The sequence below is a fragment of the Phoxinus phoxinus genome, assembly GCF_949152265.1.
Source record: "Phoxinus phoxinus genome assembly, chromosome: 14".
Lineage (NCBI taxonomy): Eukaryota > Metazoa > Chordata > Actinopteri > Cypriniformes > Leuciscidae > Phoxinus > Phoxinus phoxinus.
This window is the reverse complement of record NC_136889.1, coordinates 8923953-8949853: the sequence shown is the minus strand read 5'-3', so window position 1 is coordinate 8949853 and position 25901 is coordinate 8923953. Positions and strand designations below refer to the sequence as shown.

The window sequence follows — 25901 nt, the reverse complement described above, 5'->3', positions numbered from 1 at the left end:
GTTCGCGTGCTGCACTCCTTGCGCTCGTGCTGTCATGCACACCTGCGGTACACTCGCGCGCGCCGCTAATATGCCAGCCAGTGTTTCACACTCAGGAGAAAAGAGAACAACTTGACTAGTTAGTTTGGATATAAAGGTAAACTAACTCTCAGAAAACATTCCCCTGGATGTGATTTCAGTAATTTTAAGGTATACCAACTGAAAGACGTCATGAAGACGGATAAAGACGGTAAAGACATGAGGGGAGTGACTGTTAACCGCTTTGCTGAAGGTAAGTTAGGAATATTTGCATCTAAAGGGACAAGGTGATTTTCTTTATGAACTTTATAAAAACAAAATATTTAAGAAAATATGCTTGTGATAACAGTTGTACGAGTTTTCGTGTCAAAAATATAAGTTTATGTTATTGTGAAAGCCGTAGCCTACTGAATGTCTCGCTCTCTGCGTAACAAGTGAATAAACTAACTTATAGCCTACTACAAAAACAACAAATATTGTTTTCCTACTCTTGATCTAAATTACATTTTATGAAAAAAGTAACAAGCATTTGCATGGCAACCGTAGTTATCATACAGTTACTTGTACTAGCCTACTATAAAGCCATAATAAATTATCGGATGTAGGCTACATAAAGCAGAAGGGCCTTTTTGTTTTTAATTAATTCGTTTTTTTTTTTTTTCATGTAAGTGGACGGTGCCCCGTAGAAAGTTGCCACTTATATTTTATACAATGTCGCATTGTGGTATGTTACCATTGTAATTTTAAGGTATATGCCATTTTTCATAAATCAAAACTTCATTATCACTGCTACAGTCCTAATATTGTCTAGCCCATGTTATCCCACTGACACAAGGTCAAAGTTAGAGTGCAGAAATGATAACTGCTGCCCAACCTAATTAACCATGAGAAAAATGTATAATTTATAATTATATATAGCCTATATTATAATTGTATATGTTATGTAAATCTTATTTTATATCTCTTTATCTGATAAATCTCTTTATTTGATATACATGCAGTCATTTGGACAGACACTAGGACTTTCCTAAAAAATACTTTTTTGAAAACTGAAATCTGATCTTTGATTCTGCACTTTTTTTTAAACCAATTTAGTCATGGTATATTAGCACATTTAAATTAAAAGTGTGCAACGAACAATAATTTTGTATCAGCATAATTACCTTCACTGTTTTTTTTTTTCATGATTAAGATGTATTTTCTGTTCCTTATCAAGACTGAGCAAAAAAAAAAAAAAGGATGAGTGTCCCAATAGCTTGCTATACAATAGAGCTTCACATAAGCTGTCTGCGCTCATGCTCTTAGGGTAATGAGGGAAGGAAGGATTGCTGGATAAAGAGTCATCTTTTTATTCTGCTGTCTTTCAGTTGTTAGACTCATGAAGTCAAAAGCTATCAGGATATCTGATCAAAGCCTCTTTTTAAGGCATCATTGCACACCTATAAATATCAGCAATCGCCACAGCAGTGGTGCCATTTAAAATTTATGTTCACCTGACAAGAAACGAAAAGTTCCCTTAGTACAATTGTAGACATAACATTTTTCTCCCACATATTCTCTCGGCCTTGGAGCTAATAAAGAACTACAAGTGTGAGGCAATTCAAATTTTTTGTTACTCTCTTCGTTATTGTATCATCTTAGGTTGTGAATTCAGTAAATATTGTGACAGACTACTTTGCTCCATTGTAACATCATTTTAGATTGGCTCTAGTATATCAAGCTATTTAGATATAGATATAACTATTGTTTTTCTCATCTCAAATCTCACGGTGAATGCAAATGCATTCTCTCTCACAAGCATGTGTACATGTACATGCGCTCAAACAGACACGTATACTCTAACTGATACATTACTTACATTAGGTGAGGGTCCAGGGGAAGGAAGCTCCACCCTTTGTTGTTCACTTAGTTTGACTGTTGGCTCTTCCTGGAGATACAATACAAATCTCACTGTGTGTGTAAAGCAAACTCAAAAAGAGCTGGTGTTTGCAGGGCTTGACCCTAATTCATGTAACAAAGAAAACTAGTTCAACTTTGTGCAATTAATGTTACAGCTGATATCAGCATAACAAACCCCATTTTGACATCTTGTGTAGTTACTGCATTTTGCCTTTGCAGGGCATACTAATATTTCAATTCAGGGGGTTCATTCCAGAAAGGAGTGTAAATGGAAAGTGGACTGAGACCCAATCACAAACAGAATGGACAGAATTATGTCCCACCCTACGTTTTTCTTTTTCAATAATCAGTTTCACTCAGATGTGAAGTACAGAAGAAAATATCTGTCGCTACTTCAATAAAAGTAAAAAGTAAAGATTTTTTTCTGCAGTAGTTCAGATTTTTACTTGCCCAGCCACAAAAACTTTTATTTTATTCTAATCATTTTCTCTTTGTTAGATGTAATCTTTATATGTTTCATTATATGTCAAGCTTTCTTTGCTTTTTTTTCACTAAAATAATCCCCTTTTAACAAAATGGACATTTGATTAATAATGTTTCCAAATTACAAGGACTATCACAAGAACATTTAGCAAATTGCCAGCTTGATAACAAGATAAATATCTTGGTTACAAATTAACATAATATGTAACAAAAATCAAGAATACATCACAGAAAAACTTATAAGTTTACAAGCAATATAGTCAAAATATATGTTTAAGACCAATGATTGTATGATTTCTTTTTAGTTATCATTTTTTGAGCAGCTGAACATTGACCTGTGCTAGAAAATACCCCTCTTTATCCACATGCAAGTCAAACATATTGCTAATAATTGAAATGCACTGACATCTTTTTGGGAGTAAATGATCAGCTTTACTTATTACTTGTGTTTGTAATGTGAATGGATAGTTTAGGAATTATGCAAAAAGGTTGGTAAGTGACGTTTTGGGGTTGTACCTCATGACTTAAAGTGTTACAGTCAGCAGTCACTGCCCATAAATCTCCAATACCTATTGTTTGTCCAGAAAGACAACAAAACATTTCCTGTGAAGCTTATGATCTGACTATCACAGTTAAACACAGATAGGAAGTGAGGTCTAGGGCACACAAGTGACAGCATGTGTGTGTGTGGGGTTTAGGTATTCTATGGGGACACAATGTCCCCACAAAGATGGCCATATTCGAAATCCTTGTCTTTGTGGGGAAATGTTTTGGTCCCAATGAGGAAAACGGTTTATAAATCATTCTAAGTGATGTTTTTAATCAATGTAAAAATGCAGAAAGTTTTGTTTTATGGGTAGGTTTAGGGTTAGGGAATAGAATATACGGTTTTACAGTCTAAAAAACATGTCTATGGAAAGTCCCCATAAAACATGAAACCCTAGGGGGGCACTAGGGGGCAGTGCGTCACCCAGAACCCTCTTTGGATTGCTGTAGGGATCTCTTTCTGTTGGGCAATGCACATTGCGTCCCTTATCTAGCCCAAATATTTCGCTGTGCTGTATGTGTGTTTGTCTGGCACCTCCGGACAACTGCTGAACTCAAGGACAATAGCAAGGTCAGAGATTGACCTCACTCTGTGTACCCACAGCATCCTGTGCCCACATCAGGATTTAACCCTTCACACCCCACATACACCATGTCTCTTTTAAAATTAATCAGACTACGTGTATGTACGGACAGCATGATGATTGTGAGGTATGGTATTTCAGAAGTGTCGTTGGGTTGAATGGTTTGTAGCGTAGGTGGCCAAATCATGCGCTTTTTTGCATGTCATATTGTGGGAGGTAATCTGTCTGGCCATAACTGAATAGTTTAAAAGAGCAGTGCATCACAATACAGTCTAGGGTTTACACAAGAGCTGTGTGAACATTCCAGCCACACACACACGCATACACACATGCCTCTAAAAACTGTTTTACACGCTGCCAGCAGGTGTGTTTTGTGGAAAGAGCCTTTGATGGCAACAAAATGGAGGGAGGAGAGAGGGGTTCTACACTTTTTATAAGACTTATTGTGAGGGCTGAAATAAAAAACAGCCCCCCCCAACCCCACTCGACAGAGAAATAAAACAAACAGCCATTGGAATGGTGAGTCATTACAGTGCTTGCTAGAAATTCCTCGAACATTCTATTCTTCTTTGCCTTCTTCATTTTCAACATTGTTTTCTGCTGCTTCTTCTTTGTCTTCATCTTTTTAATTTACTCCTTCTTCCTCATCATAATTGTTTCTTTTTCTGCTTCAACATTTCTCTACTTCTTGATCTTCTACTTCTTTTGTTTGCCTTTTGGTTTATCATCATCTTTTTGTTTACGGTCTTCTTTTTTTTAATAATCATCATCCTCTTTTTTTTCATTTACTACTACTCCACAAATTTCTGCAATTTATTCAGCCACTGTTCAAACTTAAATGGATAGTTTTTAAGGGATAGATCACCCAAAAATGAAAATTTTACCCTCATGTTAGTACCAACCTGTATGACTTTCTTTTATAGAGACAAAAGATACTTTGAAGAATGTTGGTACAGTAAGTAAACAAATTTGGTTAACATCGACCTCCATTGCATGGACATAAAAAACACATTTCTCAAAATATCTTCCTTTATGTTAAACCGAAGATACAGTCATACAGGTTTGGAGTGAATAAAGGATCAAATAATTTTCATTTTTCAGAGATCCTTTCTTTTATGAGTGCAAAATATATTGTATTTATATTTGGTTCATTAGCTTTATAATTTAAAATTAAAGTTTAATTTAAAAAAAGTCTTCCATTGACTTAAATTGCTAGAATGTTTGTCATTCAAAATCTATTCGACTGCAATAATGTTCTATTTTGTTCTATAATGTTCTATATCGCATACTTTTTTTAACATCCGTTTGAATTTATTTTCTCTTGCATTTATTTAACCGTATTGCCACCTTGCAAAGACAGTGTTGCACTGTGTAGATTCTCAAACACAGCTGACTGAGAACAAGACGCTTATAATGTGGGTCAACTAATTTCTGAAGCCATATTTGCAGTAAATCTCTCTGAAACATTATTGTTTCAACATGTCTTCACCAAAAATAACAGCATCAAATAATCCAGAAGCACCACACCTCACAACAGGGTGTGTAGGCTATTTCTAGCATGCAATGATTTTGCTTGATTCTAGAATGACATTATATGTTATTGTAAAAGAAACAAAGGGCATTACAGTGACATGAGTTTGTAATCTTACAGGCACGCCACCTGTATTAAAATCATGCATCATTTATCCGAATACACATTTTATTGACTATGGCACAGACTCACTTCTCTCTCATACAAAAGTAATGCTAAATACTAGAAAGAGTTTGTCGTGACGATTTATGACCGCAAGCATCAAGTACGCAAAGTGAAACGCAGGAAATGTAGGCTTTAGGACCCAGAGTCACAGCTCAGCGGAGGCAGGGCAAGGCTGACTCACTAAATATGTCTGAGGAATGAGAGAGAGAGAGAAAGAAAGATAGAGATAGAGAGAGAGAGAGAGAGAGAGGGAGGGAGGGAGAGAAAGAGAGAGAGAGAGAGAGGGAGAGGTAGAAGTGAAGAGAGGAGGGGAGAGAGAGGAGACCGGAGCAGAGGTGATCTTGCCCTCATTAGTGTCAGGACTACAGGATGATTATGGGTTGAGAAGGGAATGATGGAAGCAAACAAAGTTCTTCATTTCGTGCCATCCGGTAAGACTCACATGCACTATCACACATACACACACGCACACATATGCACATGTTCCTGCGCCCCGTCACGACTGAGGATCTGAGGGTTCCCTGAAATTTGAGACTGTGTGTGCTAAACATGTGCAGTGGAGAGGATGCATGTGTATTTGTGTGTTGTTGTAAGTTTTCTCTCTGTTGAATCCTGCAGGTCTGTGGATTGTTTTTCTCACACGCTGCCACCACTGCTGCTGTTGCTGCTGTTTTTTGGGGTGCGTTATGCTGGAATGCAGACAGGCTTTTTCGGGGCTGGTTTTCTGGAATGTGTCGTAAATGTTTTTACGCTGTTAATCTTAGTCGAGTAAACAGGAAAAAAAGAAATATGACATCACGACTTTCAGATACCCGCACATAAATTTCAGATGCACACGCGACGCACGTAAATATAAATGAGGGAGAGGGAGACATGGGAAAAGAGATTAATGCAAAACACAGATCAAAATCAAGTACCTAGGGCAGTGCTAGGAACAAAACCTATATGCCTGATCAGGCGGTACAAGAGTGCGCGTGGAAACGAGCGGGTACGTGTAGTTGGTAGTCTTCTGGGAGAGTAGGTCTTATTTGTACGCAATGTTGCTGTTCAATTAATCTCATTGTGAGAAGTCAGTCTAATACCGCATGCAACACACATGCACTGTCGTACCGCACAAGTGCACCTTCATCGCTCTCTTTCTGTCCTTTCCCTTCGCTCAAAGCCTCCGTGTAAACACAGTAGGTAATAGAAGTGGGAAGACACTAAATCTTGTGCTCGTCTTCCCCCCAACACACAAACACACACACACACACACACACACACACACACACACACACACACACACACACACACACACACACACACACACACACACACACACATACATAATGAGACTGTGATTTGCATCCTTCGCCCGAGGGTTGAACTTCAAATCAGTTGATGTCTCAATTTTCTCTCCTTGTGTGATTACGTGTGTGTGTCTCTATGTGTGTGTGTGACACAAAGCATCAAGTGCGCATTTGATCAGGCTGTTGTAATTGACACTTACTTTGTGGCCGTCTCGGCTTGTGGATAATCGTTGTGGCACTCTGTCAATACCATATTTTCCACAGAATCTCAATGTCATTGGAGCAGGTCATGGGCCATCAGCACACTGACCATCTGAGAACTTTATATGCGATTCATAATTTAATGTTGGTGAACATTAATTGCAACAGGAATGAAGTTGCTTGATTGGATAAGTGGATGGACGGATGGATGAGAAAATAAAATGAATAATGAGGATAATGTAATAAACGATGTCCTCTATCTTTTTACGACTGTCTTTCTCTCTAACGAGCATCGTGATTGCTCTCATTACACACACATGAAAGCTGGACATTTTGTACCCATATTCCTTTATTTACGATTTCCCTCATGCTTGCTTATTGAACGTCCCATTTGCACTTGCAGATGGTGGGATATGAATAGATGTCATTTTCTGGAGGGCCGATCAACTTTGCGTGGCAGTGCATCTTCTAATTTATCTGTGCGTGTGCGTATACCGTTATTCGCCGGGTCCCAGAGAGGTTGGTAATGCGGTTAGGCAATCTCTGACTTTTCTATTCCCCATTTGTCTTCCACCCACTGTACATTACAGTCTGCAAAGGAAATTAGAATCACACATTCCTCTGTTTATCTCCTCTGTTTATGGTACACTATAAAACAGCCATATGGGCATCCTCTCTCATACAAAGAGCGGTGTCTGTGAGTGCAAAGTGAGCAGCCGTCACAGGCGTTCACATGATGGAGAGATTGATCCTCCTGACCCTCTTCTGATTTACAGACACGGTCGTAATGTGGATATTTTTGGAGGCCTAAATATGCACGCAACGTTGAACTTTGCCAAGTGCTGTGTATTGTTTGCAAGAGCCTAATTAATTGGGCATCTCTTCCGCTAAAAGTCTGATCGTAGATAGACATGCCTCTGCTTCTCCGTAATGGATTAAATATAGCTCACAGGAAAAGTTTCAAGTCCGCACTTTCTGTTAGCGAATGTCAGGAACCCCCTCTCGCATCCACGCACACACAAACACCCACGCTCAGGCAAACAGACGCGCCCCCCGCCCACCCTTGGAGTAAACCTTAGATTGCTTCAAGATGTCGGAGGATGCCAGTGTTGATGAATTCCGACCTTTGATTGCGAAGCTGCCCGCGTGCCAAGGGAGAAACCTCACACACATGCCACTTTTGTGATACGCCACAACATGCATATGGCAGACAAACACACAGATGCGCAGCCACCTTTCTGATGCACTAGAACACACACGGTCAGTCGTCGTGTCAGGCTGTATGACAAACCGTCTTTGGCATAAACTAGATACCATCATGGCCTTCAAATGTCAAACAGTCTTTCTGTTTTAGTTCAGAATTCACATTCCTCATAAGGACACTTATGATACAGCTGTATCCTTTTTCTGTTCTCTTTCACTTATGTTTTGTCTCCGGTTTGGTCTTCTTCTCTAGTGGCAGCGGTACTGTAGATTGTAAGGGGGAATGGTGGCCTGGCTTTAATAGAGGAAGAAGGGAATGTGCAAGCAATTAGCAGGAATCCCCCAGCAGAGCACTCACGATACCAGAGCAGCCGAGATATAAAGGAAAGAAAAATCTGTATTCCCTTGATGTACAGGACAATAGTGTCCATGCAAACACATTTAAGCTTCGTGTTTCTTTGGTGCTGTGTGATTAAAGACGCCTGTCATGTTGAAGCATGTTAGCGCTGCGGTCACTGGATCTTGACGTCTACCTTTCTCTTTCAATCGCCATCTCCGTTTCTCTTTCCTGTGCTCAAGAGGATGTTTTGCAGAAATAAATAGGCTAAAGAGAGTGAGATCTAATGCCATCATCGTAATGTTAACTAGATGCTGGTTTTCCTGTTACTGTTTGGTGTGGTTTGCTTTTGCACACACGCCGCTCTGCGTATTTTCTCCTGCGGCTTATAGAGAGTGAGATGAAGAGAGGCAGACGCTGGCTCACATACGACTATATAACACCATGTGATGTGTAGAGTATGCATAGATCAGTATCAGGGTCACCCAGTGATTGCTCCTATCACACTCAGAGAATGAGGTGAGACGGACGCATCAGCCAAGCTGTGCGCTGCAGAAACATCCCTACCATCTGAAATTCATCTAAAAGCACAGACTCAAATGGCTGCAGCTTCCGAATTTCCCTGCAAATTGCCATGAAAGGTTATTTCAAACGAACATGTGAATAACATTATAACAACTGCGTTACAAGTTACTCTGTGTCAGGGATTTAATAAATCTATTATCAGAAGGGTATTTTCTCTATGACAATCATACGATGCTCAGATGACATTCCAACAGACCGCCCACAGTCTGTTCACTGATGCATCTTGCACTCACGAAAAGCAAGAGCCGGCTGAAATTGCCAGTACTGATCTGATTGGCCGGTACAACGCATCTTCTAGGGTATAACGTGGAAAAAAAGAGTGCTTTCAAGGTACCAGGTTGAGGAAGGATTTGTTTTCCAGGTTGCCATTTTTTAATACTTGAATAAAGGATATTCTGTATATTTAGCACTTGAATGGATGTGTACACACATTCTTAACAATTGCTGTTTACAGTTGCTGCATCCTCTTTTTAATTTTTTTGCCGATTTATGGACCCTTTTCACATTCCAGGCTTCTCAGAAGCCAAAGTTGTCATAGTCAGGTAAACTTCTAGTGGTGAACGGAAACTACCAAAAATATAATTTCTGCTTTCCCAGTTGCTCCAATAGCAAAAGAAAAAAAATCCACAATAGGGTTTCTATGACTTTAAAGAGGGGGGACAAATCTTTCAGTCAATCAATCTTTAGAGATTGTACATTTGTTATAAATGTACATTACATTTGTTTGTTCATTAAAATAATGATTGTTAATAACTGTGGAAATGTGTCATCACAGTCTGTGAAAAGAAGAGTCCATTGAATTGATTATAATACAAAACACAAATATTTCTGATAAACGTGCCCTTAAAAGTCATGTAAGAACACAACATAATTGTTCGATTTCATGTTGGTCAGACTTTTTCCCAAGAAAGTAGGCAGTTCTTGACCAGAATAAACTCCGAACTGGACCAGACTTTAAAGTCAAATGCATCTACCAGCAGAGGACAATTAATGTGTGTCGCGTGACGCGTCACACTTGCTAATTCAGCTTGGCCTTTCTAAAATCTTTTTATGTGTTGAAGACCGCATGCTTATTTGCATGCAGAAACAGTAATTTTCCTCATTTAATAATTATAACATTGAGTTATAACAATACTCCCACAACAGCATGCTTATTAATATTTCTTTGCCTCTTTCCACGGTTTATTTGTGGCGAGAATGCATCGTCAACTGTTGGGCTTTTTCTCTCAAGGAATTTTCTGCCGAGCAGCCTCACAGACACAACTCTATGTCTCTCTCCTTCTCCTCGCCTCATCACACTCTTCTTATTCTCAAAAGGACCAGCATGTGTGTATGTATGTGTGCCATTATTGGTCTTCAGAAGGAATTCCCTCTCTTAGCAGTCGGAGACTCGAGTGCCAAAAAGCCTGCAGGCATATTAAGTCTCTTTCCTGCTCGCTCTCTCATAGGGCTGTAAGTGACATTAAAAAGTGGCAGAGAGCACCTTTAATCTGTCTCATGTGTCTCTCTTTCTGTCTGTCTGTGTAGTCGAGGTGGATCTATGCTAAAGGACCATCAATACACCCTGTTACACAAGCAAAATACCATCTTTCTTTCTATCACACTTTATCCACCACATATGCCACAGTCATATCTGTGGCAAAGCATGGCCCTACTTACAGGTATAGCCGGATTAAAAGAGCTCAAAAACCTAAGGTCTGTGAAATAACAGCGACTAAATTCCAAAACAGCATCTCTGAACCCAAAGCACATGTTTTCTGTATTTGTACATTCTCTTGTGACACAGCTGTAAATGGCTTATGTAAAAGGTGCATTCACATGTTTGATGTGCTTTTATATTGCAGGCCATGTGCCCTGTTTTTTTTACCTTCAATTTTTTAATGCACATTGTCCATTTTTCAGGGCAGGGATTAATGTTTTTGGTCTGCCTGAGTGTGGTGCCATATGGCTGGATGTAACAGCCTCACAAACTCAATTTACTAGATTTATTTTTTGACATTACGCAAACCTGCCGAGATGCGCCGTGATATTTCCTTGACAAATTAATTCTTCTCTTGATGAAAAGTTAAAGGGATATCTCTCCCAAAAATAATTCTGTAATCATTTATTCACCTTCTTGTCGTTCCAAACCCCTTGGTTTTCTTGCTTCTGTGGAATATGAAAGATGTTTGGAAGAATATCCTTCTCATACATTGAAAATATAGTATGGGCTGTTGAGCTCAGAAAATGAAAAATAAAATAAAAGATTCACAAGATTTTCAGTGTAGTAGTCCATATGACTTATTACAATACATTCATAGTCAACAATATCTTTATAATATACAATAGCTTTGAGATTAACAGACAGACACATGATAGGCTACATGGTTTAAAAATGCTTGCATGTTTAGATATGTCAAAATATAGACTACATTTAAAGGATATTTGCATCAAGAAAACAAAAATTATTATTAAAAAACCCACTTCATTTTAAGTCTCTTTAACTACTATGTATGTACTGTATTAACATAAATTAATAATTTGATACAATGCATTTATTGTCTAAATACATGTTTTTACATTGTAATTCTTTTTTTAAAATTCCTGCAGTTATTACATTTATAGTTAGACTGTTGTCCACCTTTAAACTTAACCATACCACTAACCACTTGCCCTGTACCTAACCTTAACCATATCCCACCTCAATAGCAGCAAAATCGTTTTGCAATACATGATGAACACAAGTATATTGGATTACAATTTATTTTAAGGTGTCCTTTTTAGAGTATAATTACACAAATAAGTAATATTAATTAAAGTCACCCTGTAGTCAATCATTTCATTCCTTAAAACTCATCTTTGATCACCAAAATTAAAATTAAAAGAATTATGTGAAAAAATGTTCTTCCTGCCTTAAAATAGCTTGAATGTACTACACCCTTGCTTCATTTACAGTAGTATATGCAGATCTATGAATATGCTAATTAGCCCCGCCTCCACTTATTGCCAGATCAGAGATTCACTCTGTCAACTTACTAGTGATGGGAAGTCCGGATCATTTTACTGACTCTAGTTTGATCTCGTTCATCAAAAAGAACAAATAATTTTTCGAGTCATTTCGTACATTTAAGTGGCTTTAAATGTTATACTTTTAACAGGCAAATTCCCAGAACACATCCACCTACGCAATCTTGATCATATTCTGAATTAAGAAATCATTATAATGCAGTCAAAAAACATTTCAGGGAACATAAATAATTTCGATCACTGCAGTTTTAAAGAGAAAATACTCTGCAATGGTGTTGTCATGAATTTGCACATGGTTTGTCTTAAAGCATATAAAACATATAAAGCATATAAAGCATAAACACACCACATAGACATATAAACAACATTAAAAACTTGATTTTTACCACAGGGTGACTTCAACAACATTTACTTACTACAGAGTTGGTGTTAGGGTTTAGTTTAGGGTTAGTTGCTTGTAACTTGTAATAAGGACACTTTAAAAAGTGTTGCTGTACTTTAAAAAGTGTTGCTGTACTTTTTTTGACATTATTATAGTATATATTAGTAGTAAAAGACACCAAATATAAAGTGTGACCCAATTAAAAATTACAGTTAACACTGTGCACAATGATACATCCAAAGATAGCTTGTCAAAATGAGTCCTGACACGTTTGTTCTCCATGATGAGATGTGAGAACAGAAGACTTTTGATGGTACTTATATAACTTTTGGTGCCTGACAGCCTCTGTCCCTATTTATTTGTAATTCCATGGAAGAAAGAAAGTCATACTGGTTTGAAATGACATGAGGGTGAGTCATTTTCATTTTTTATGTACTTACCCCTTTAAGAAAGTTTAATTTTTTTTTTTTACAAAATGCAAATGTAAATTGTGAATGTTGATTTAGTTTAGCATGAACTGCTGTTATCAGTCCCGAGGATCTGGATGCATGACGGCCGCATAATTTCCGATGCACTTATTATGAGGTTCAATTACAAAAAGGAACATCACATTAAGGTTGCTGTCTTGAAGGAAGCAATGAGATCGAGCGGCTGTCTTGTGTGACCTAGCACCTCTGTGATGAGCTCTTTTTACTGTGTGTGTTTGTGTGTGAGAAAGAGAGGACAACTCTACTATACACTGCTGCTTTCACACCAGACAAACTACACAGCCACCTCATCCGCGCACAACACACTCACTCTTGCACTGTTGTTTCATCTTCATGTACTTTTATCTACAAATTTGCATTATTCGCCAGAGAGAGTTGTTCTATCCTGACTGTATTTTTCTAGCGTGTCTGGTCTAGTCTGGAAAAAAAAAATACAAAAATGAAAGCAACGAGAGAAGGAAAAGGAGACAGAGAGAGCGATACTGATGCGTATTTCATGTTTTATGCTCTTTATCTTGAGTAGGAAACCGAATAGATGCACAGGCTGTTTGTGGTTTTGTTGCACACTAACCACATACAAGAGTATTTCTTAACAACCAGACCACCAAGCTTTAAAGAGACACCCCTCTCACTGCTCGCTGGCGCAGGGAGCCTGAAATTGCCTGTGTGTGTAAATGGAAAGGACTCACTGGTTACTAAGCCTCAGTCTGTGACTCACACATCAGCTTATCTCTAGTTGAGCTGAATCTAGTCATGATATTAAATGCACATGCAAACAATGATGATCCGTGTGCTTGAGAGTAGAACTACACTGACATTCAAATATTCAAACACGCACACACACAATAAAGACCTGTTCTGCCAGCTTTTGCTTCCTGTTTGCCAATACAGCACTTCCTGTGTTAGTAATGATCAGATATTAGGAGATTGTTCGCTTCTCAGTCTGCACCAGGTATTTTCTGTTTTTTGAATTTGAGTTATCAATTGTCCATGTTTCCTTGCATTAATGTGATTAGAAGGATTTTTATTTTATCAAGATGTATTCCAAAATAAGCTTTTGTGTTGTCTCTTTGTCCCTCCTTATCTCTCATTATTTTTACACTTTTATATATATTACTTATATAAATGACTGTAGTAATTGTTATATTGGAATTTTTGCTTAGTGATAGATACCCATGAGAAACTCTGTACATCCCTGTATACATTGGATTTATTTGAATAACTTTAATGTACTTGAAGTGTGCGTCTAGCTCTAAGAAAATACAAGTATTGTATCGGGACTCGGTATCAGCAGAGATTCAATATTCAATTACTCTTATCGGATCAGGGGCACAAAAAACTTGATTGGGACATCCCTAGTCTGCTTTGGCTCGAGCCAGTGTAGCGGGCCTACAGTAACCCGTAAAGAGGAAGTGTGATGCTTAAAGTCATGCCCGTCCCTGGCCCTGAGTGATTTAAGGCTAAAAAAGTGCTGCAGCTACACTTCCTCTATCAGTCCTGCTCACTTCCTTTGTATATCAACAGGCGGTCCGTGAGCGGCATCCGGTGAAAATAAGCATGCAGTAACGTGGCATTAGAGAAATATCTTCAGATCAGACGTTGAGCCAGAGGTTGGTAAAGGTTGGTCACATAGTACCCATAGCTGGAGGCAGCAGAGACGAAGTACCCAGTGAAAGGTCAGAGTGGGGGTAAATAGCACAGTGACTACGTCCCCTCCGGAGGGCCTGTAGGCATGGCTGGGCTGAAGGTGTTTTGTCTCTAGGGACGGTTTTGATGGGAACATGCACAGAATACGAATCGGCTGCTGTGTCGTCACTGACTTTGAATGGCAGGGGAGGGAGAGAGTTGTTTTTCCGTCTGCCTCACCAGCTTACACTCTGCTTCCTAAATTATTTTACGACGGGGGGACATTTAAAGAATTATGGGTTTGCTGGCTCAAGTCATTTATGCAAGTGCATGTTGTTGATTAGACCTGGGTGGGCTGCAAAGATCATGTAATAGCATTGTATGAGGTGGAATGCAAGGGTGACCTTATACGGTGACCTTGGGGCTTTTACTGTAATCATAAATATCAGTCAGAGTAGACGCTAAGTCTTTTTTGATGTAAACTGCTATGAGACTCTGAAGGATAGGTTTGTCCCTGGGTTTTGATTGTTCAACTAATGAAAATTCTAAAATATGTCTTTAAACAGGTTTTCAGTAGAAATCTCCTGAGAACTCCCGGTTGTAAAAATTAGATATGATATTTGTTTTGTAGGATAGACTCTACAATTGGAGAGACATGTATCACTTTCAAACTGTTAAATCACAAATTTAATTGTTAAACTATATTTACAACGCTTTTTAAACATCTTTTATTTGTATTGCTACACACAAAAATTCATACATCAGCATCAAAAAAGCAGTTAAGATGGAATTAGTCTAAAATGACCTTTAAATTGATTACCGGCATTACCGGCAGATCATGTTCACGCATGTAAAAATTCTGTTAAATTAATATTGGGTCATAACCACTATAGGGTTATAACACCCCCTAGAGAATCCCATTATCAGAAAAGGCCAAATTGTACTCTATTGCACTCTGTCTGCTGTATGTTATTTGGATGACAAAAAAGTTAAATTTCATTTTTAGGATGATCTGCTTCTGCAGTCTAACAGCTCTTGTCAATGTCGAAATGACTGAGATACCCAATCAAATCAAAGAAGGTTGACTTGAGGCGTGGTGCTTCCATTTTAACAGTCAATATCTAATCATGCAAAGTATTCTACTTTTTTTGTCCATTTTGAATTGAAAATAGCCTACATACTATTACTACTACCTAATTACTATTCGTTATTGAATGTGATGAGACAAGAACAGGGACGGATTAACTCACGGGACTACCGGCCACGTGCCCAGGGCACTAGAGCAGAGCCCAGACCGCTCAACGACAAATCGGAGCACCATTATTATTATTATTATTATTTGCAAATAGTTAAATGCATGACTTGCAATAAACTCTAGTAATTTTACTATTTTTCTCTATTTCCTTAAATCCCTTTAAACTCATTTCATTCTTTGATCCTTTAGGTTAAATAAAATAGACTCAAGAAATCATTGTATAAAAGGTTAGTGACATGAGTAGGGTTGGGTATCGTTTGAATTTTAACGAATACAGATTCTTAGCAATTCCCAATTTTGATTCCAATAAGGTAAAAAAAAAACTTTGATATTGTTCACATTTATTCTAAATCTTATTGCAAAACATTTAATTGTAGCTGAATACCATGAACAAAAATCCACAGGCTAAAGAACACTTACACAAGGAACTTTTGCCTATGGTTTAAAAATACCATAGCAAAAACAACTAGCCTTATTAATATACATTTCAAGCATTACTAAAGACAAGTACAGTAAACAATAAGTAATTAAAAAAAGAACAAATAGACAAATTAGCAATCGCACAAATAAATACAACTGAACAAAGATATGATTGAAATTACAGTGTTTTAAGATTTTCAGGTACATAAACCGTAATCAGATGTAAAATAACACTGCGCTTTATAAATAAGATATACATTACAAATATACAGTAGTTAAAGTTATTCTGTCAAGAACAGCAAGTTAATTTTCTCTTTGTCTTTTGTTTTTAATTAACATTATTATAGAGACGGCAGCAGGAATATTAGACCCTGGAAGAGGATCCAGTATACTGTCTGTTAAAAATGCATTTTTCTTTGTCAACAGTTTATGTTCATTTAAGACATAACCGACTGTGCTTATATATTTTTGTGTGTATTTGTCTTTTCAAGTGCAAAAATACGCAAAAGAAAACTTAGTATCGCACACTATACAGTATGAGAGAGACGGCTTTCTTTGTGCATGTTTTGGATGTGTGTGCTGCACAGAAAACAGCGCGTGGGTCTTCTTGCGCTTGAATGGATTTAAGTCATATTAAAATGCACACAAAGGAATCGATAAGAGGAATCAAAATTTAAATGATCAGATTTTTAGCTTAGATAGTCTTTGTTAAATATAAATGTTCAGGCTTTAGGAAATGTTTTGAAATTGATTTGAAAAAGTACACATTTAAGGTACAGAACGATGGTTGTAAGGTATAGAGGCCTCTTATGCTGGACTGGCCAGCTGATAGGAGTTTCACATTCAGCTTTATATTCAGACAGTCTGTTTCCTGCACTGACACATTCTGCTTTTTTACATCCTGCTGAATATATCAGCACAGCAGCTCGTGTTTTTGTGCTGTCACTAAAGAGAAATATAAGACAAACTCTCTGTCAGCATGTCTGATGTAGTCTATTCTCTGTACGACAGGACGAGATATGTGCAAGTTGTTTTGGTGTGTGTTTTATTTTCGTGCTCCAAAGTGTGAGTGCTGTGGTATATATATGCCAGCCCTCCATGCATACTCTCTTTAGAGAGGGTGTTTGGCTGGAAAGAGGTACCTGACAATTAAGGGAGTCAGAAAGTGGGGAAAGAGAAACCTCAGTCACGGCTGACTTCACCTCATAAATATCCCCTTAAACTGCAGCAAATGAATGTAGGCCACAGGTGTGGGAGTATGTGTGCTGGATCCATGTGCATGTGTTTATGCCTAAGTGTGAGCATGTTGCTGTGAATATGTGTGTTTTTGTGTATATGTGTATCATTATAATTGTGTTTTGCAGATATGTGCCTGTTTAGTGACCATCTTAAGGGTACGACTAGTGTGTCATATGCTGATTCTTGAGACATACCGTAAGACAAAACATGGGACAATTTTTCCGGCCATTAGTTTTGAGATTATCAATGTTTCATCATTGAAATAAATAATAATTTCCACATGAATTATATCATGAATACAAATCATTGTCCTCTGACCGTAACTCAAAATTGAATATACAGTACATCAAATATTAAATTTAATAACAACAGAGGTACGGTATACATTTGCATGGTTTAATGAAACATTAGACTACTAGAGAGAAGAATATTTTTTTTTTTTAAATATTCCTCTTTTAAAAGTTTTTGTCAACACTGACCAATATTTTGCATAATCTAAGTCTTCATCCTGAAATGTTAATATGTAACCAGAAAGTCACACAGGCAAGTTTTATAGTGAGTTTAAATTTTTATTTATTTAAATGTAGGTAGTTATGCTTCTATTTTCACAGGTCACAGCCACGATTTGTCAACTCAAAATTGTAAAGAAATAAATCATTTTCCTATATTTAAGCTGATCTCGGTAATAACAAAGAAAAGAAAAACCTATTGTGATGTGGTGACAACTTAATAGATGGATCTGAAGATCGGTTTGAAACCATCCTGTTGTCTAAATGAATTTATTTTTTAAACTGAATGCTAGATTGATCAATATTTATAATAACTATTTCACACTTTATTTTGTAACTGTCAGTGTTGTCATTTATAGAGTGAATGGTGAGGAAAAAACACATTTTGCGAGAAAATAGAAGCCAGAGAAGCACCTGAACATATTAATCCATAATAATTCCTGGAAAGATAACCTTTTTTTTGTAGCTTGTTTTGTCTTAGTACTGAAGAATCGGTGGTAGATAAAACCTGTTTTATCTTTTTTGTTCTCATATACTGTAAGAAAAAATTTCTCACATTGTGTTATTTTAACACACACTCAGTTTTTTTTTATTGATTAGTATTTTGTTAATCTTCGTTTTGATTTCTCTTTCAGAGGCTCCCTCCTCAGGGATGGCTAAGAATGGGTACTTCTATCAAGAGATGGGTGAGTAGATGTTTGTAGGAGTTTGTTCGTGTGTGTTCGTTTGTTCAGCACATGGCTGGGAGGAGAGGTGTGAAGGTAGAGTTGGGAGTAAAACACAGGCAGAAGGAAACTCCTTCCTACAATATTTAAAGCATGCCCTCATTTCTGACTTGCAGGAATATTCAAATTGTAACATTTCTGAATTTCTCATCAGCGTCAAAGAGAGACAAGTTTTCTTAATCCTGTTCTGCTGAATTAAAGCAAAATCACAGCAAAAAAGTGTCTCTCGTCTTGTGGCTGGATAATGCTGTCTGTCAAATAAAATGCATAAAATGTGTTAGTGCAAGTAAAGCTTGTGGCATGTTCAGATATCTCAAGTATTATCTCATTATGTCATTTCTGAAATCACTGTTTATGTCATCTCTTTCTCTCTCTCTCTCTCTCTCTCTCTCTCTCTCTCTCTCTCTCTCTCTCTCTCTTAGTTCAATTCAAGGGGCTCTTGTTTATACACATGTAATTATAACAAAGTATGGGGGGTATTTTCAATAAATGAGTTAATATGTTCATGAATAGGCTCTCAGCGAATCAAACACTTATGAATATGATCAACCACGGTGCTTTGAGCTTGAAAGAGCGAGCGAGAAAAGGGAAAAAAGGGGAGCGCCGTCGTCGGGGAGAGGAATATCCTCTCGCCCGCTCACCGTAGGTCCAAGGCGGTAGAGTCAATGAGCACACATGGATTAACAGCCCCCTCTCCTCTTCAGCTTTACATAGAGAATAATAGAGGGAAGGATTAGTGAATAAATGAATAGATGAAGAGAAAGATATGGAACCGATAGCCACTCACATGCCACATTCAGCCAGAGAACCGAGAACAATAACGAGCTGCCATGTGTGGATAAATCACAGCTTCAGCCACAACGTATACCCTTATATATCATTAAGTGATATAATGTTAATATACCAAGCTACTTAAAGTACCAAATTCTGCTTTTTACCTTAAATTGTACTAATAATTACCATAATAATAATTGGATGTAAATTATAAATTATAGAGTAATTCAGGTTTTTGTCACGACACGCACACACAGGGAATTAGAGATCCAAACGCAATGATATTTATTGAGTAATCCGTACTCACGATCAGTCCAGGCAGGGGTCAAATACCATGTAAGCAATCCAAACATAAAAATAAACAAACGACAGGGAAACAGGCTCAAAGCACAACAGAAGTGTGGGGACAATATACAAGGACTCCGTGACAAACACTGAAACAGACAGGGTATAAATACACAAGTGCAAACAAGGTGACGAGAGACAGCTGAAGGAAATGAACAATCAGTGACAGACAGGATTATGGGAAGTGTAGTGAAAATGCCTAGACACCGTGAAAACTGAGACCTCTAATGTTAAACTCAGGGAACCACCAGACACTGTGACAGTTTTACTTTCAAAATGCATACATTTGACAGTATTTTACAATTACATATTGTGATGTCAGTGTGTATATAGACTGAGGCTGTTGTGTGTTTGTCTGTGTCTGTATAAAAACATGTTAAAAATACATATAGATAGAGGCTGTGTGTGTGTGTGTGTGTGTGTGTGTGTGTGTGTGTGTGTGTGTGTGTGTGTGTGTGTGTGTGTGTGTGTGTGTGTGTGTGTGTGTGTGTGTGTGTGTGTGTGTGTTTAAAAGAGTATAAAAATATAATATGCGTTTAAAAGTGTATATAGATTGAGGCTGTTGTGTGTGTGTGTGTGTTTAAAAGAGTATAAAAATATAATATGCGTTTAAAAGTGTATATAGATTGAGGCTGTTGTGTGTGTGTGTGTCTCCCTCTTAGAGCAGAGGGAGAGAGAAGAACATGAGGAGGGGAGCGAGGAGCGAGAGGAGGGCCAGGACTCTCCCATCCCATCAGGAGATGACATTCATCTCTACGGCAACCAGACACACCAAGGAGGAACAGGTCAGTGAATTTGTGTGTTTGTGAGCGAGTTCAGGGTGGGATGGCAGTTAGACCCAGAGCTGTTGATTAGCTCTGGAGATGCTCAGGGTTAGCAGGTCACCTGTCGCCACGGCAACAGTCTCAGGTGTGCTGTGATTATGTCGAGGCACCCCCCCCCCACCACCACCACCAAACCCACACACGGTGACAGGTCACCTGTTGTCACTCAAAACCACACAAGTCTTCTCTTTCTGTCTTCAGTCTCTACAGGAAAATGTAATCAAAGGTGACAATTGGAAAAAAATATGCATTTTAATTTACTCATATGCAACCCAAATAATTGCTATGAAAACCCTGAGAAACATCATTTCAAGTCCGCAAGGAAAAATCTATTTTTTGTAATTTTGTAAATTGAAGTTTTTCTTTCTGTTTTTTTTTTTTTTTTTTTTTTTTTTGTATATATAAATGTTGCTGTTTATTGATTTAACTCTCATTTTAAATCAGATGGGATGCCAGCAGTACTGGAACCACCAACTGACATTTTCCCAGAAAGTTGTCAATACATTTGTCTAAACCCATAATGAAGGTTCACCAGGCAGCACAACTAAAAATTTATTTACATCAGGGGTACCCAGTCCTGTTCCTGGATATTTATTTACCTATACCTATATCTACCAAACCCTGACCTAACACAAGTGCTTCTGAAGTCCTTCATTAGCTGATTCAGTTGTGTTTGATCAGGGTTGGAGCTGAACTTTGCATGAAGGTGTGGATCTCCTGGAACAGGATCGGGCACCCTTGATTTACAGTATTTAACAAAGGTCAAAATAAATGAGGAGAAATAATAATATACCACAGTCAAAGACATGGGATTACAATTCTCAGTGGACTGAATTAGCCAAAAAAAACAAGTAGGCAATTTGCCGGGTAATTTTTACAGCAGTGTGAGAGAGAAAAAACACACAGAAAGGATTAAAATCACAAAATGTGTCTGTGAAATGCTAATTTAGCTAACATCCTCAGATAAAACTAGTCCTGTCCGAACAGAGCTCTTGTAATCTCTTCTAAACCCATACAATGAATGTGAGCCGCATCTGAAAAAAGGTGTGTTTACACAAACTTTAAAGTACTTAGGTACCAATGAATCATATGCTTGAAGGTTGATTGTTGACATTTATATATGTATATAAATATAGCATAACATTTATATATACATAATTTTACCCATGTTTAAATATCACCGCCTATTCAACTTAACCTTTCCCAATGAACAACAAAAGTGTACAACTCTGGTTATCTGATCACAAATCTTTTAAATATTAGAAGATTTATAGTTGCAGTAGCAAAAATATACTATTTAATAAGCACCAGAAAGAGGCTGGAAAATAGCCATGTAAAACTAGAACTGTTTTTGGTGCAAGAAAGCTCAACTAACATTATAATTGGACTTCAAGTAGAAAAATATGTTACAATATAGCCCTATTAAAGATGTTTGCTTCATTTACTGTTTTGGAAACAGAAAACATTTAAACTTTATAATTTCCTATGGATGATGTAACAAATCTATTGTTAGGGTTGCTATTTGCCCTAACGCGCTGCTGCTGCTGTTGAAAGTGAGCACAGCTTCAGTGATATCAGTAGACAGGTGACCCAGAATCAGACAAGGATATGTTCTCTCTCTGTTTACTCAAATACAGTTAGTTCTGTTTTCAATTCTTTTTTCTGCGTAAGTGACTCCTGCTGTGCATTTGGTGGGCTCACATTAGGATGGGTGGGGTTTGTTCACACGTTGTCTCATCCGGTCTGATGTTCTGTCATCCTTCGAGCACAAGCCGTCAGCACTTGTCTAGATTAAAACCAAATTCCACTCCTCTGACACTGCTAAGAGCTTGAACTGTGTAGGATGCATGTGTGTGTGTGTACGTGTGTGTTTGAATATTTATAAACCATGGCCTCCAAACATTTCGTTTTAAGTTATAATTCCCCTGATTTCAGCAATTGGCTGGACCAAACACTCAGGCACGTTATTTAGCAAACTGCTGGGTTTTTAATGCTGCTTGATTGCTGGGGGTGAGGCAGAGTTGAAATAATTACACACTACAAAAATAAAACTAATATTACCTAATATGAATTCAAATGGTGTCTAAACCACTGGTTTTCTGGTCCCACACCAATCAATAGAGTTTTAGAAGGAGGCGGCATCTCTTTGGCCTCCTTTGAACCTGTTGTGCTCTTGTTGAAGTCCTATAGCATACCGTAAATGTGATGGGAGAATAGTGAACTGAATGGATGAAATAATGGCCAAAATAACAGCTCATCCACTCTGCCATGGCCACTTTCTGTTGCATTCAGATCAAAATGACTTGAAACAAGGAATGATCTGTAAGTGAGTTTTTAGTGACTACACAGCTTGGTAAAAATTAAAAATTCACCACCATGCCCACAACCTTCTTCACATTATTTGTTAAAATGTACTTTAATAGTATATACCGCAATATACAGTAAATGTGCTATACACAAAAAAGTGGGTCTTGGGATTTTTTTTAAGAGAAATCATTCCTTTTATTCAGCAAAAATGCAATAAATTGATCAAGTGTCAGGATAGACATTTATAATGTTACGAAAGATTTATGTTTCAAAATAAGGTTGTTCTTTTGAACATTCTGTTCATTGAAAAAATCTGGGAATGTATCAAACCTCTTTTTCACATTGATAAAAAATAAATTTCTTTTGCACCAAATCAGCATATTTTAGAATGATTTCTGAAGGATCATGTGACACTGAAGACACTAATGATGCTGAAAATTCAGCTCAGCTATTACAGAAATAAAAAAACATTTTTATTAGTTATACATGAATAGAAAAGTTATTTTACATTTAAATTGGTAACAATGTTTTAAAAAATTACTCTTTTATTTTTGATCAAATAAATGCAGCCTTGGTGAACATAAGAGATTTATTTAAAAAACACAAAAAATCTTTCTGATCTGACCCAACTTTTGAATGTAAATAACAAATATATATACAATTATTTCAGAGTTTGGTTTTGCTTGTTGATAGTCCCTATTATAAGTTAAATTTCCAAATTTTCCACACACAAACTAATAAACTATGTAAACTTCAATAAAACATGAATTTATATTAGACTAAAGTAAACACAGAGAGGAGCTTTGCCTCCTCCTTTCAGAAGACCACGGGGGTGAGCATATGTCCGACTATTAACAGCCTCCGGCAAATCATTGATGCTGTTTTGATTGGATGTGGTTTTGAGAACTGGCTAATTGCTGAATTCTCTTTGGATTAGGGTTTGCACCAGTGTAGTTTGAGCTCAATTAATGCTGCCTTTTATCTCATGTTAATACAGTGGTTTTGAGTTTTATACCCAGCAAGCAACTCACTGAGCTTTAATTGGGTGCTCAGATATTGCGGTGCATTCCAGTTCAACATGAGATGACCTCACATAATTGTTAAATGTATATTGCGTACTCGTAAACATCTGAACATACAGATGACAACTGGAAAAGTGACAGAAGGATTGAAGAGGAGAGAATAAAAGAACCTGTTTCACATAGTGACTGTAAGCCATTAAAAGGTTTTCAGAGAGGTTATATAACCTTATTAGGTTAACACATAGACTTACCTCTTATTAAAACCCAAAGTTGTCCTTTTAAAGTGGTGCTTTTATTCTCAATTTCCCCCTTTTAATCCCAAACCCATCCGAGGGGCTGTTTAATCTTGGAGCTGAGGCAGTGGAGGAGTCAGCCGTGGGTCGTGGTAATCCTGCCTGCCCTGAATATCTCTTTCCAGAGGCAGGACTTCTTGCAGGCCACGCGCACAGAACTGAGGGATTTCTATTTGATAAAGGCTGTCTGTTTTATATAATCTCTACATGGAGGAAGACTTAGCATGCAGCCATCATGTGAGGGTTGCAAGCTGAACCTGCAAACCTGAGGACAATACCAAACATGAATTAAGCAAATAAAGGACAGGCAGGGACACGGGAACACATGCGTGTACACGAGTTTATCCCCTTCAAAGTTTGGATGATGCTCGTGATCCATGGAGTATGCTGTGATGTATTTGGTGTTTACTAATAAACAGTGTTGTGGGAGTGATATTTTGTTTTATATTCAGGAACTGAACTCATTTCATAGCAGATATTTGTGGTGTTGAGTTATATTGAGGAGATCACAATAGGGGCTCTCTGATGCAGATGGATTTTATGTTCACTGTTGCTGTTTTTTTTAAAAACACTTTTATGCTATTAGAGTGTTTTCTCTGAAACCAGTTGTTCTTAAAAGCTGCTTTATTATGATGGTTGTTGTTTTGGCACACAGCATTCTCCCCTTAGGCTTTCCCATTCTCTCTTTCCTACAGAATCTGATGTCCATGGCTGTGTGCTGCTTAACACGTCTCGAAGGGTGAGACTTTTTCATTACCACGGTTGGGGAAAGTTTATTTTAAAAGTAAAAGGTAACTAACTGCATTACTTAGTTACTTTTTATGGAAAGTAATTATGTTACTTTTGCGTTAGTTTATTTTATCTGGGCTGGGCTTGATTGTTTGGTTTTTAATAACAATTTGTATTTATTTATGGTAAATATAAAGGCTGTTTCACACCAGAAGGGAAATTAATAAGCCTCAGGCTAAAGGAAATGCAAATTCATGCCTGTACAGTTGAGGGTGCAGCTCAAACAAACATTTCAGCTGTGCTGCCATTCTGGATTACAGAAAAAATAGGAAAAGAGGGTTCAACTCTTTTTTCACCAATAAAAAAAATTAAACACAAATGTGAGGTTTATCTGAAGTCATTTTTGCTTATCAGTATGGTTAAATTTGATCATCAAAGGTCAGCAGCAAAGACATTGCTTACTAAATTGAGATTAAATACATTAAAGTATATTTGTGTAATTTAACAAAATTTTACATAAATTATTTTAGTTTAGTTTTTTTGCGTAAAAGAATTTGCATTTCACTGTTTTTATTTATTTTGATAAATACTGAATTTGATTTGCAAATTTGATGCAAGTGAAATTAGTAAATAATATTTTGTTGTAAAATTAAAAGTAATGCGTTAATTTACGAATTGCTTGAAAAAAGTAACCTGATTACGTAACTCACATTACTTGTAATGCGTTACCCCCAACACTGCTCATTACATCCACATGCCAAACATATATTATTAAATGCATAGTCACTGTCTGAAGTGACATGCACACCTGTGACTGCACATAAATTGAATTCTATTTTGATGTCTAGTCAGGCCCAGGAGTCTGAGACCACTTTTAAAATCTGTTTTTTTTTTTCATTTAAGCATTCAAAGAAGAAAGTTATTTTATTTTTATTTTTTTACAGAGCAAAAACAGATCATACTGGATAACACAATCATTAGGTTTTACTTAATACTACAGTATTCTTAAATTCATATTAGTTTACTGTTTTTTTTTAAACTATTTGCACAAACTGTTATGCTGACAATTTAATTTGTAATTAATAATATGGTAATAAATTACCATTAAGTATTTCT

The 25901-nt window shown here is 37.2% G+C and overlaps 1 protein-coding gene across 7 annotated transcripts in view; it reads left to right on the top strand.

The window, feature by feature from the left end:
* Positions 1-34: 34 nt before the first annotated feature.
* Positions 35-25901, top strand: part of slc4a11 (solute carrier family 4 member 11) — a 57692-nt gene continuing 31825 nt past the window's right edge. For 3 of the 7 annotated variants that reach the window (XM_079634154.1, XM_079634151.1, XM_079634149.1), the window contains exons 1-4: positions 35-271; positions 18402-18452; positions 20273-20395; positions 24752-24795. In XM_079634154.1, the coding sequence (XP_079490280.1) occupies positions 211-271; positions 18402-18452; positions 20273-20395; positions 24752-24795 (279 nt within the window). In that variant the 5' untranslated portion in view covers positions 35-210. Of the gene's footprint in view, positions 272-5473; positions 5658-13599; positions 13670-18401; positions 18453-20272; positions 20396-24751; positions 24796-25901 lie in introns of those variants that run through there. The other 4 variants (XM_079634153.1, XM_079634150.1, XM_079634155.1 and 1 more) reach the window with 3 other exon arrangements.